General features: G+C 36.6%; 2 protein-coding genes across 3 annotated transcripts; one reads left to right on the top strand and one right to left on the bottom strand.

Moving 5' to 3' along the window:
- The first annotated feature begins 532 nt into the window (after positions 1-532).
- On the top strand, positions 533-5,988 carry LOC107955430 (DEAD-box ATP-dependent RNA helicase 3, chloroplastic). The gene is made up of 10 exons (XM_041079958.1): positions 533-1,146; positions 1,349-1,482; positions 1,573-1,987; positions 2,074-2,172; positions 2,610-2,834; positions 3,259-3,636; positions 4,159-4,302; positions 4,388-4,483; positions 4,623-4,894; positions 5,588-5,988. The coding sequence occupies exons 1-10, from the start codon at positions 736-738 to the stop codon at positions 5,664-5,666; spliced, it is 2,253 nt and encodes a 750-aa protein (XP_040935892.1). The 5' UTR covers positions 533-735; the 3' UTR covers positions 5,667-5,988.
- A 561-nt stretch (positions 5,989-6,549) lies between these two features.
- LOC121209362 (chloride channel protein CLC-f) lies at positions 6,550-11,823 on the bottom strand. Of its 2 annotated transcripts, XM_041079959.1 has the most exons (9): positions 11,348-11,823; positions 10,427-10,829; positions 9,334-9,528; positions 8,431-8,885; positions 8,224-8,328; positions 7,541-7,726; positions 7,177-7,389; positions 6,863-7,095; positions 6,551-6,760 (listed from the first exon to the last, which is right to left on the bottom strand). In XM_041079959.1, exons 1-9 carry the CDS (start codon positions 11,723-11,725, stop codon positions 6,682-6,684), a joined length of 2,247 nt encoding a protein of 748 aa, XP_040935893.1. In that variant the 5' UTR covers positions 11,726-11,823; the 3' UTR covers positions 6,551-6,681. The 2 variants fall into 2 exon arrangements, with proteins under 2 accessions (XP_040935894.1, XP_040935893.1); XM_041079960.1 differs by lacking the exon at positions 7,541-7,726 and having other exon boundaries at positions 6,550-6,760.
- Between the last annotated feature and the right edge of the window lie 999 nt (positions 11,824-12,822).

Raw genomic sequence — 12,822 nt, forward strand, 5'->3', positions numbered from 1 at the left:
CGACACAGGATCAATACCCATCGACGAGTAGAATAACATATCTTAGATCCAAGTTGATCTGAAGTTCAGTGTTGGAGATTGAAGAAGAATGCTATTTGATTTTAGTTAGCAAATTCGTGATGTTCAAAGCTGTTTCATGACAAAAATCTGAATTGTAGGCGAGAAGGAGAATGCGAGCTTTCTCTTGGTGAAGGTGGTGAGAACAAAGAAAGCTACACAACATCGATTTTAATAGCCCAATGACTTAAATGAAACTTTTCAAATAGTTTAGTGACCATTTTATAATTTTTTGAAGTTAAATAATCAAAATATAAATTTATCGATGGTTTAGACACATTAGGTGTTGTTTACATTTTTTTAATTAAAAAATGACGCATAATTTAATTTGAGGTCATTTCTTTGAGAGTGTTTTCATTGACTTAGAAGTACCAAATTTTAAATTTTTGTAGAATATTGGGACTGAAAGCATAAATAAACCATTGTTTTGTACATAATTAAAGCTTAAGGTATAATACCTGTTATAAAAAGGATAAAAGGCAGAAGCCAGTAAGAGCGAGGTGGAGGGCAGCGAAGCCATTCATTTGGGAAATAGTGTGGCCTTATCTCCGTCACTCAACGCCGCCCCCTATATATAGTATCTGAACATCCCTTCATTGTTTTTCCTTCCAAAATATCTCCAGCCCCCTTAAAGCCTATCTTCTTCTTCTTCTACTACTACTAAACTTAGAGGGTGAAATGGCCTCCATACATCAAACCCCATCACTGGAGGTCTCCTCTTCTGCCGCTAATACAAGAAAGATAACACCACCCACTCCTTCAACTTCTCGTTTCTCTTTGCCCTTTACTTTTAAGTCTCAGTTCAACGCCTTGGTAGTCGGTGGGAGGCCATTGCTTGGTGGGTTTAACCACTCTTCTGTTCCTCGTGCCGTTGCCACTCCCAATTCAGTTCTCAGCGAACAAGCCTTCGAGGGTCTTTCGCTTCACCAAGAAGACGACGACGTTTATGACTCCGAGGGTGAGGTTGGGAGTGGGTTCGAGTCTGAGTCTACCCTCGACGATGAACTCGACCTTTCCAAGTTGGGTTTGCCTCAGCGACTCGTTGATTCACTTCTCAAACGTGGCATCACTCACCTTTTCCCCATTCAGGTAAATTTTCTTTTATTTTATTGTGTTTTAGATGATGGTTTTTTCTTTATATGCAACTTTGCTATGCTTAATTCTTATGTTGTTTATAATATTTATGTTGGATATGGCATTGTTTTGTTTATAACCACGAGAGTTTTGGGGTTGAGGGCTTCTCTTTAATACGATTTTAATATTATTATGTATATACGTTCATTGATTTTAGAGAGCTGTATTGGTACCGGCACTGCAAGGTAGAGACATCATTGCTCGTGCAAAAACTGGAACTGGCAAGACATTAGCCTTTGGGATTCCTATAATTAAACAAATTACTGAAGATGAAGGCCAACGTACAAGGAGGTAGCATACCTTATAATGCATTGCAGCCCTCTAGTTTGTAATGTTATTGTTATTCTTAATGTTTTCTCATATCTGTTTCTCTTGTTTTAGGGTGTCGGGTCGGCTGCCAAGAGTTTTGGTCTTGGCTCCGACTCGGGAGTTAGCCAAACAAGTGGAGAAAGAAATTAAGGAGTCGGCGTCTTATTTGAACACGGTTTGCGTTTATGGAGGGGTTTCTTATAATTTGCAGCGAAATGCTCTTTCCCGTGGGGTTGATGTAGTGGTCGGAACTCCTGGTCGAATCATTGATCTGATCGAAAGTAAAGACCTCAGATTGGGGGAAGTTGAATATCTGGTCCTTGATGAAGCTGATCAGATGCTTGCTGTTGGATTTGAGGAGGCTGTTGAAGAGATTTTAGAAAATCTACCATCAAAGAGGCAGAGCATGCTTTTCTCTGCAACCATGCCTTCTTGGGTTAAAAAGTTGGCAAGAAAATACTTGGACAATCCTCTAAATATTGACTTGGTACTTTCATCTCTATGTAATATTCCCTTTCCTGGTATTATGTTGAAAGTACTTCCATAAAGCTGTTGTTATTTCTCCTTTCACAGGTTGGAGACGGAGATGAAAAACTTGCTGAAGGGATCAAACTTTATGCAATATCAGCCACTGCAACTTCAAAGCGGACCATTCTTAGTGATCTTATAACAGTAAATAATTTATCTTCTCTTTGTGTCATTGGTTTCAGTATTTCCTTGTATTTTTGCTATAAATTGAAGCTACCAATGAAGATCTCTTTTATATTTAATAAGTTTTCTTCTTCATTTATGTCTCTTTTTAGTGGTTAGAATTTTAACGAGTAAAGACAAAAACCTATTACTTCATTCTTTTTGTGGAAATACTTCCGTTTGTTTTGAATTTTTGCATAAAATTTCACCATCCCCGTATCATTTTGTTTCATGTTTTTATCAAATGTAGTAGTTGCTTCTCATATCTTTACTTTTGACTGTAAGCTTTCCTTAGAGGAAATAGTTTTACCATTTTGCTCACTAACGTGGTTGCGATGTTATGCTACCATATGTTAAACACTCTTCAAGTTCATTTAGAACCAACATACTGAAGCACTGAATTTTTATCTAATCTTCAGGTTTATGCAAAGGGTGGGAAAACCATTGTCTTTACACAAACGAAACGAGATGCTGATGAAGTGTCTATGGCTTTAACAAGTAGCATAGCTTCTGAGGCATTGCATGGGGATATATCTCAACATCAGAGGGAGAGAACATTGAATGGATTTCGGCAAGGAAAATTCACTGTGCTTGTTGCCACTGATGTTGCATCTCGTGGACTTGATATTCCAAATGTTGATTTAGTATGTTGCCTGAATATATTTTAGTTCTTTAAACTCTATAATTCTTTTTGGGTCTTCCATTGCTATTTTTGGCTCCATTTGATTGTTGCTTTTGCCACTTCTTGTTTTTTGCCTTTGATTCTACTTGCAAAATTAGTTTCTTAAGCTTAAAAGAAGATCTATTAATATTTGATATTATGAAACTAGTGGGAAAGATGTGTCACTGAAGTATAAAAAATGGACATGCATGATATGTTGATTTTCATAAGCTTGTCTGCTGATTTTTCCAACTTCCTTTCTCTGATTTTCATGTTCCAAGTTTTGAGATATTATCATATATGGAAAGCTATGACAATTATTTACCTTTCATTAGTTTCAAAATGCTGAATGTGCTCTCTAAATGGCATGTCAAGAAGAACATTGCACTTACTACCTCTTTCTCCAGGTTATCCACTATGAGCTTCCCAATGATGCAGAGACTTTTGTGCATCGCTCTGGACGAACTGGACGAGCAGGGAAGGAAGGTTCTGCAATTTTAATGTATACTAACAGCCAAAGGAGGACTGTCAAATCTCTTGAACGTGATGTTGGATGTAGGTTTGAGTTCATTAGTCCCCCATCTATGGAAGAAGTTCTAGAGTCATCAGCTGAGCAAATAATCGCAACTCTAAATGGAGTTCATCCTGAGTCTATAAAGTTCTTTACCCCAACTGCTCAAAGAATAATCGAAGAGCAAGGGACAAGTGCACTTGCTGCTGCGATAGCACACCTAAGTGGATTTTCCTCTCCTCCTTCGTCCCGATCTCTTATTAGCCATGAGCAGGTAAACTATAGTACAATTTATCTTGCTTTTAATTTTATTTGGAGCAGTTGATTGCAAAATTACATTGAAGTCTGCTTGTTGCTCATAGGAGAACCTAGTGCTTGATTTAAGGGCTTCCAATTTAAGGTTCAAAGTTCAAATCTTTGCAAGAGTTTGTGGGAGGGGGATTATGAAGCGAGTCTCCATGCCAACCAGAACTTTTGTTTTTCTTAGTGGCTTACTTTTCTTGAAAGCCTATTACTCCAGGTCTCCTTTTTGTTATGTTGGTTGAGTTGGAATATTGAAAATTGAGTAAGACAGTGAATAGAACTATAGGACGTGGTTGTAACTGTACAAACGACTCGTAAGAATGCAATTGTTTGTGAATGAGATTTTAGTCGTGTCATGTTTATCCCAATTGTGGATGTACCAGATGCAATTGCCATCATGTGGCTGTGAATTTATCTTTGTTATGTTTGGGCTTTTTTTATTTGTTTCAATAAATTTTCTTAGCCTATTATCTGATCGGTACATGTGTTGCAGGGATATGTAACACTGCAATTGACAAGAGATTCCACTTATTCTAGAAGGGTCCTGACTGCTAGGTCTGTCACTGGGTTTCTTTCTGATGTCTACCCTGCGGCTGCTGATGAAGTTGGGAAAATACATCTAATTGCAGATGAGAGGGTTCGTATGAGGATTTTTTTTTTTCATTTTCTTTTTGGACTAAGTAATTTCTTTGCTCAAGACCTAAGAATGTATTTATTATCAGGTTCAAGGAGCAGTATTTGATCTGCCTGAGGAGATTGCAAGAGAGTTGCTGGATAAGGAAACACCACCGGGAAACACCATCACAAAGATCACTAAGGTTGATGCTCAATATTGACCACTGTTGTTTGTATTGGTTATATTATATTACTATCATCTAATTGAGCTCTGCTCCTTTGGTAGCCATAGCCACCTTGCGCGAAACTAAGCTGATCTCGTCTATTTATTTCTTCTGGCAGTTGCCTCCTCTGCAAGATGACGGCCCCTCAAGTGATTTTTATGGCAAATTTTCTAGCAGGGATCGCTTTTCTAGCAGGGATCGTTTTCCACGAGGCGGTTCTAAGGAACGGAGAGGAGGTTCAAGGACCCCCAGGGGTTGGGGTAATGGCCGAGAGTCTGACAATGAGTTCCAAGGTGGAAGAAGTAGCTGGTCCCGGGCTTCGAAAAGCAGTAGGGATGACTGGCTAATTGGTAGTGGCAGCAGATCAACTAGGTCACCCGCCCGTGACAGGCATGTCTTTTCCTCCTATTCTCTTATGATAAAATTAGGACTTTTTTGTTTGTTCCAAGTTTTATGACATCTTGTATGATAAGATACATGCAGTACTCAGTTTTATCAAGATCATCTAATGTGATTATTAATATCAAATACTAGGCCAGCAATAGTCACTAATTTTGCCGCTTTCATTCTACAATTTACACTGCAGACTTCTTGTCCTCGTCTTAAACAAAGGTAGAAAGGGTGGAATAGTTGGTTTTAAAAAAGAATTATTTTAGTCATGCATGGTAGAGTGTACATGCATTAGGAGTAGGGATGTCGAAACCCAAGCTCTTCCACCGGTTTGCATTGGTCTGCTCCGAATGGAATTTTTTTTATATATAAAAAAGTAGATGCTTGTGGTAGAGTGGGTAAATGCTTGCTCTGCTTTGCCCTGACCTGACCCAGCTTTTAAAATTACTATTTTACCCCTTGTATCTATTTATATTTGTAGTACACACACACCATATATATATTGTCATCTTGATTAAGAGCTACTGGACTTATGTTATCATGCATGGTAGAGGGTACATGCATGAAGAGCGAGTTGAATTATGTTCTCCCCGTGGTGCATGTATTTTGATGTTTGGTTACTTTGTCCGAAATTGATATATTACACAGGCACCACCACTTATTGAGGTTGACCTTTCTCATAAACTTGTGCAGAAACTTCGGAGGTTCATGTTTCAACTGTGGGAGATCTGGGCATAGAGCATCGGACTGCCCTGAAAAGGTAGACTTTTAGGGTGTTTGGTTTTAGAGATAGTGTTGGAACAAAAGCTGGGAGTAGTAGAGGGCAACTTGGGTTTTGGCAGAAAATAGGGCATTCACTTGATGATGATGATATCTCGATGATGGAGACGCCATTGCTGCCCTGCGAGGGAAACTAATGTTTGTAGTTAGTTGTTTATTTTTGGTAGTCCAGTCATTTGTTATTATCTTTCTCTCTCTCACTCGCTGTTTTGTTGCCTAAAATGTGCGACCTGCCAAAAATGTCAAATTGGCCCCCATGATTGAATACATTATTACTATTATTATTAAAATGGCATACCAAAATCCTCTTCCAATTTGGTTCCCGCAGTTCTTTTAAAAGTAAATTTAATGTGCATGCAACATTATCAAGAATAGTTGGAACATATATTAATTATATTAATAAATGAAGGATTTACACTCATGCTTACTTCTTGAAACACAAGTCTCAATTAATTACTTTATATCAAGCCAAAAAAAATGTAAATATATAATATAAATGTTAAATTAACTCTCATAAATTAAGTTTCTAATTGAAAGTTGCTATTAATTCTTTTCTTTTTTTCAAAAAAAATAATTTTTCATGAAAGCTATTAATGAATAGATAAGCGATATGACAATGATACGTCTTCATCAATTTTTCTTGTATCATTCAACTACTCTTATGGGGTTTTAATGAAAAATTATATTTCAAGGATTCAATTGTTAACTTTTGCTGGTGTTGGTAAAAGTTGAGGCCATAAAACTTTACTTTATTAAGAATGTTTGAGGTTCAATTCTCACATTGTATAAAGTTATGTGTGGATTGTCTCAAGATTTACTTTGACCCAAGTCTCTCATGGTAGGCTTTATACTCTCATACTCTTTAAAACTATTCTAGTTTTACTCGAAAATAGATTCCGTTATTAGTTTGATTCTACAGTATAATAATTGATTTTAATTATAATTTATTTAAATAAATATTGTTTGTAATTATAACCTTAAAAAATACATTAAAAAAAAAGTCAAAACTAATGGCTATTCATCACCTCCTCCACATTATTCTCTTTCCTTTGCTGATGCACTGATTTCCTATGATTTATCTCTTCTCTGCATGGACATCAAACTCAACATTATACCACATCATATCATAGCTAATAAACTAGTAATATAAAAATTGTATCGAAACAGATTGAAAACATAAATACGAACCTAAGGCAGTTCCATATTGTTTCGTAATAAAGAACACCAACGATTCTTCGCTTCCTTCCTTTACGGGCTTCCCCACTAGATTTCACCACTGGCAATTGCTTTATCTCCTTGGCCTCCATCAACACCTTGGCAATGGCCAAGTTGGTTTCTGGATAACATGTTAAAAGTGCACGCTCTTGCCCTCGGTAGGTTATCCCTCGAGTGCAGACAGAGGAAACAAGACATGTATTCACCTGTATAGATTTCTTAATTTCTTAATTTCTTATTCAAAACGAGAGAGAGAAGAGGGGGGGGGGTTGGCTGCCATCACATACATCCAGAGCTGTTGAATCATCGATGGAGACATCACTTTGCTTCTTGGACAGATACTGTCTAATATCACCATATGTGAGAATCCCCTCCAGAAGGTCATCTTTATCAACCACGAGTACACAATTCTGGTGGCTGTCATGCATGCATTTCATTGCTTCTTTTACAGTAACAGCCATTGATACCTTTAAATACTTCTTTGACATGGCCTCGGAAACCTGGAAATAAGCATTGAATGCAGAATTCATCAAGTAAAGAAAAAAATTCGAATAAGCTAAAGGTAATGAAGCTCAAACAACCAATTAAGACCAAAAAAAAAACTCTAATCATTTTGAAAATATTTTCTAATACAAAAAGATAAAAATCTACCCTCAAATCTTCGAGAAGCAGATCTTCATCTATTACTTCGTGGTTAGCAGCCTTTTCTATGTCAGAAAGTTCCTCAGCAGCATAAAGGGAAGAATAACCTCTACCTAAATTCCTTGTAATAGATATTTCAGTCTCCTTGTTCTGGTTAGCCACAGAAGGAACCCATATCGCTAATCCGACAGCCCCCTATATGCCAAATTGACAAGGAATTAAGAACGTGGAAATATTTAGACAATGTCCCATGACATGGTGTTCCAAGAAATTACTCAAAAGTGTAAAGCAAAGCTCTAAGGCCTATATAAGCAATCCCATAAAAAATGAGATATGCTATAAAAATCTTGTGGTAAAACAATATAATAACAAAGAAGACATAATTTCTATTTCGATTCTAAAATTACAGTCACGGTGCATAATATGTTTCCATTCTTGGTTAGTCACTAAACTTGATCCCAGTAAAGTTGGACTGCACTTAAACTGAGCATTTTCACTTTTTCATTTTGCTTGAAGAAACTAGGCCTACTATTAAAAAATTAGTAAAAGAGTATATTCGCCGATTCTCCTCTGAGCAATTGCAATAATCAGGTTCATTGATATTCCTGGTATAGTAGATGCTATTATACTTACAATCATACTCTAGTTACTTCCCGGGAAAATATGGAAAGGAAGACCACTTTAAAACTCACCATGAGAGGAAGTAATATCCTGTAATCTTTTGTCAGCTCAAAGAGCAGCAGAACTGAAGTTAGGGGCACTGAACAAACTGAAGCTAAAGTGGAAGCCATTCCAACCTAAAGTGGAAGCTTAAATGTATGAAAATCAGATTACATGAAATTGATTAGTATTTTCCAAGTTCAACAGATATTTGTGCAGCAACTCCCATGAATAATTACCAGTGCATATGCTTGAGGCTGTGCAAGAGCAGCAATTCCAGGAATAGCTGAATTTGTAAGTTTAGCAGCTGAACCTCCAAACACAGCACCAACCGCAGCACCCATCATCAAACTTGGTGCGTAAAGGCCACCTACAAGTCCAGACCCCTTACACAAAGCAGTGGCAACAACTTTGGCTGCTGCTAGTTGGGTTAGCAACCAGATTCCAGGAGCTGATAAAGTCTTCCCAGTATGCAGGATTTCATTGACATTTGTAAAGCCCCAGTACAGTATTCCAGGATACTTAAGAGCTATCATTCCAGCTCCAAAACCACCTAAAGCAGGACAGATTACAGCAGGAAGTCCGTATTTCTCCTTGATAAACTCAAATGCCTTTGTGAACCAAGAAACCAAACGAGTGAATACTACACTTACAATGCCACATAACATTCCCAATATCAGGTATAATGGTAGCTCTGCAAGGTAAAATCAAATAAATATTTTTAAGTATTGTCATTTTTTCCTTTATATGCAATCATTCCTAATCACATCTTCCCTTACCATGAACCTCGTTTCACCTATTAAGGTAGAAAAGCTAAACAACCAGGAGAGCATGCCTTTTGAAATGAAAAGGCATATTGAAATCACATGCTAATTGGCCACTCACAGTCAGATTTGAAAACCAAGTATGGTCTTTGAATGTTTTAATTTTCAAAAATCAGTTCAGTGGACTTGCAATCAGAACAAGACATTGATGAAATTGCTCTGAATCGATAGTGGAGTGGCACATTCATCAATCCCCTCCATCAAACAATAAATTACGTGTGAAAGAAATATCAGAAGCTGTCACACCATGTAACTCGTACGAGAAACACACCAAAATCCCTAAAATAAAGAAAAATTTCATTCAGGAAGGTGAAATACCAGCAGCAGATTTCAAATCATATGATGGCACAGTGAAAGCTGGTTCTGTCCCAAGTAAAGCACTTGATACTGTAGATGAGATTACTGAGGCCAAAATTATCATCGCAGTTGTAAATGGAGGGGAGTTTTCAGCACGAAGAGGCCTTAACACAGTCTCAATAGCAAAGAAGCAACCAGCAACAGCAGCATTAAAACCTGAAGATGGCAGAAAAGTTGAAAGTTAAATATCAACCCACTTCATCAAACAATTTAAATATAGCCTCAAAATGAAATTAATAGATCAACCACTTTATTATTTTTTGGGGGTGCAGGTAGGTGGAAGGCAACAAACTAGAGATTATCTTGCGACAATCAAAGAACATGGCCAATACACAAGTCCTCAATCTGGCTCTGCTTATCACGTACAAGCTATGAAGTATTATTAGAGAAGATAAGTTCCTTGGAAGTAAGACAATCATCTAAATGAAAATAAAAAACTGAGTACATCACATCCTAGTAGCCTGGCCCATCATCACCCGGTGATGTCATCCTTCAAATAACAAGATACCCTGGACTATTAAGAAACTAGTTCCTGTTAGATTGACACCCCAAGCAGGCATGGCAATACATAAATACAAACCCCTTGGACCAAACTCTTCCAGAAATAGACTTAGAAATAATAGAGTACCTGCGCTAATAACGCATATGTATATTTTTCTGTGTCTGCAGAGATTCTTGCCTATTCCATTCAGCTTCTAAATAAAATATAAAAATGACAGCTTATATGACCTTGGAATTGCAATATGTAGTACCTGCGCTAATATCAAAATCCACATGATACGTACAGTTTCTTGTTTCTGCAGAGATTTCTTGCCTGCTCTTTTCAGCTTATAAATAAAAATATGAAAATGGCTGCTTAAATAAATTTGAAATTGCATTATTCCATAACAATATAAGGGGAAACAAAGATACTTAAAGACTATTCACATTAGCCCGTGTAATATTGTGAAGGGCCACTATTATAAGGCATTCTCATCTAGGGGAACTTTGATCAACATAAAGCTTATCTAGAAGTTGCAAACTTGTAAACTTTGTTATAACACAAGCGGTGTACCTGAAGAAATCCCAGATGCTGCTCCAGCTGCCACAAGTGCAATCCTCCTTTCTCTGTTGTTTTCCATCGTTAATGAGAATCCATTGGCACATGATTTTCCAATGTCTACACTAGGGCCTTCAGGACCCAAAGAACAACCAGTGCCTAAAGTTATGGCAGCCTGGATAGCCTTTATTGTAGGGAAAACCCCAGCAACCAAATCAAAACCTTGTTGTTGTGAAGAACTGGATTGCCTTATTTGAGACAATACCTCAAGTAAACCATGCATCATTCCAACAATGACTCCACCAGCGACTGGTATCAAAAGGATTCGATGCCAAGTGTTGGCCAGTTTCTGTAAACGAAGCCATGCTGCACCCTCATTTGGAGTCCCAGCCCATGCCCATTCATGTATGACGTGAACCTGGATGAGTAATACAAAGCAATTTAAGCACAAAACGACAACAACTATCATGTATGGACTTAAGCTACAGTAAAAACCTGCAGTGGAAGCAGCTTACATTAGCAAAGCAAGAATCAAAATAACAAGGGAGACAACATTGGCTGAGAAAAGGTAAATGAAACAAAGTTTTGATTCTAGATATAGAGATGTAAGGTTCAAATTTTTGAGTCATCAATATGGGGAAAAGAATAGCATGGTTTTCGGCAAAGCTAACAAAAACTTCAAATGTTCATTGCCTTTGTCAATAGAAAAATAAAATGAATTTTACATTTGCAGTTGCAAAAGAATAGTGAGAGTATGGAGTACGGACCATATACATGCAACTAATTGAAGAATTTTGTCCATAGAGAAGTTGTATAAGGTCTAAAAAAAGATAATCTTATAGAAGCTACATTTTCATTTTCATAGCAGTAGATAGCAAATCAGAGTTAATGATCCAAAAGAAGAAATAAATGCGGAAAAAAAAAAAGAGAACTCACTCCTTTATTGAATGCGGCAACTAAGAGACCGGAAGCCAGTCCAAGCAAGCAACCGATAAGCAGCAAAGCCCATTCAGGAGGGGCACCATCTCCCAGTTCATCAGAGCCATCCACCAGGTAAGTCTGGTGATGATCATGATCATGATCATGATGATTATCTCTATCTCTATCTTTATCTCTATCTCTATACCTATCGAGTAGCTTGAAGCTGAGGCGCCTGCTGGAAAAACCCTTGTCCAAACGTGAATGCTTTAAGAGATCAACGACGCCAGTGTTGTTTTTGTTGGGCGATGGAGATTCCAGCTCATCTCCATTTTCATATTTATGAATGTTGGATCTGAGTAGATGCATTTGATCGCTAGATTCTCCTCTCATCATTTCCCTCACCTTTTTTGTTTTACATTATTATCCAATTCCATATCATTGAATTTTTTTTTTCCTTCAACAATAATTCGTGCTTGTTTGGCCGAGATTCAGAAGAGATGACAATTGAAAAAAAGGAAACGTGAAAGAGTTTATTTATAGGTCTCGGTCTGTCTTATGAGTAGAGGTCATCACAGCTCGGGTCGGATCGGTTCGGGTTGTAACAAAATTTTAGATTTAAGCTTGGCCCGGTCACTCGTACTAAAATGTTTTTATATTATTTTTATATAAAATTAAATTTAAAAAATATAATATATCAAATACATTAAAATATGTTAAATTGAAAATCTATTGAAAAAAGTTAGTCGTAACTTAGTGAGCAAATGATTTTAAAATAATAATAAAATTAGCAAAATATAATAGTGAAATGACAACAAAACAGTGAAAAAACAACAATAATTTTTTTTACAAATTTGAGTCGTGCTTGGTCTAAAAAAAGCTTACCCGAGATTGATTCATTTTCTAAACAAAATTTTTTTTTTGTCTAAACCCTTCCATTTTTCAGGCGGGTGACTAGACCATGATCAGGACTAGTTATGAGAATTGAAGAAGTGAAAATAGAATTAAATGGGTTAATTTTAATAAAAATCCTCAAATTATGAAAACAATTTTAAATTAATCTCAAACTTTATCATGATCTCATTGGTGTTATTTTAGTAATCTACTTATAAGTTTGGACGATATTTAACTTGAAGCATATACAATCATCTCTATCTATAACGACCTTATTTATTTGTTAAAATTTTGAATATGATAGAAAAATTACTCGTATGCTTATAATAATACTTAAAAGAGGAGTTAAAATTCAGTACTGAGTTCATCCATAATGGGTGATACTTGTTTTTTGTTAAATATTATAAATTTATCAAACGATTATTGTACCAATATGATTTAAATAACTATCTATAAATCATTAGTTTCAATTTTTAGAATTATAGTTCATACGTATCCTGGAGTCATCGTTGTTAAGAGAGCCTTATTTGAATACTGCTAGAGTTGTTTATGAGCCGAGTCGAGTTTAGATAAAAAAAATTTGGTCCACTCAACCCAAA

Source organism: Gossypium hirsutum, chromosome A11, assembly GCF_007990345.1.
Source record: "Gossypium hirsutum isolate 1008001.06 chromosome A11, Gossypium_hirsutum_v2.1, whole genome shotgun sequence".
NCBI classification, from domain to species: domain Eukaryota; kingdom Viridiplantae; phylum Streptophyta; class Magnoliopsida; order Malvales; family Malvaceae; genus Gossypium; species Gossypium hirsutum.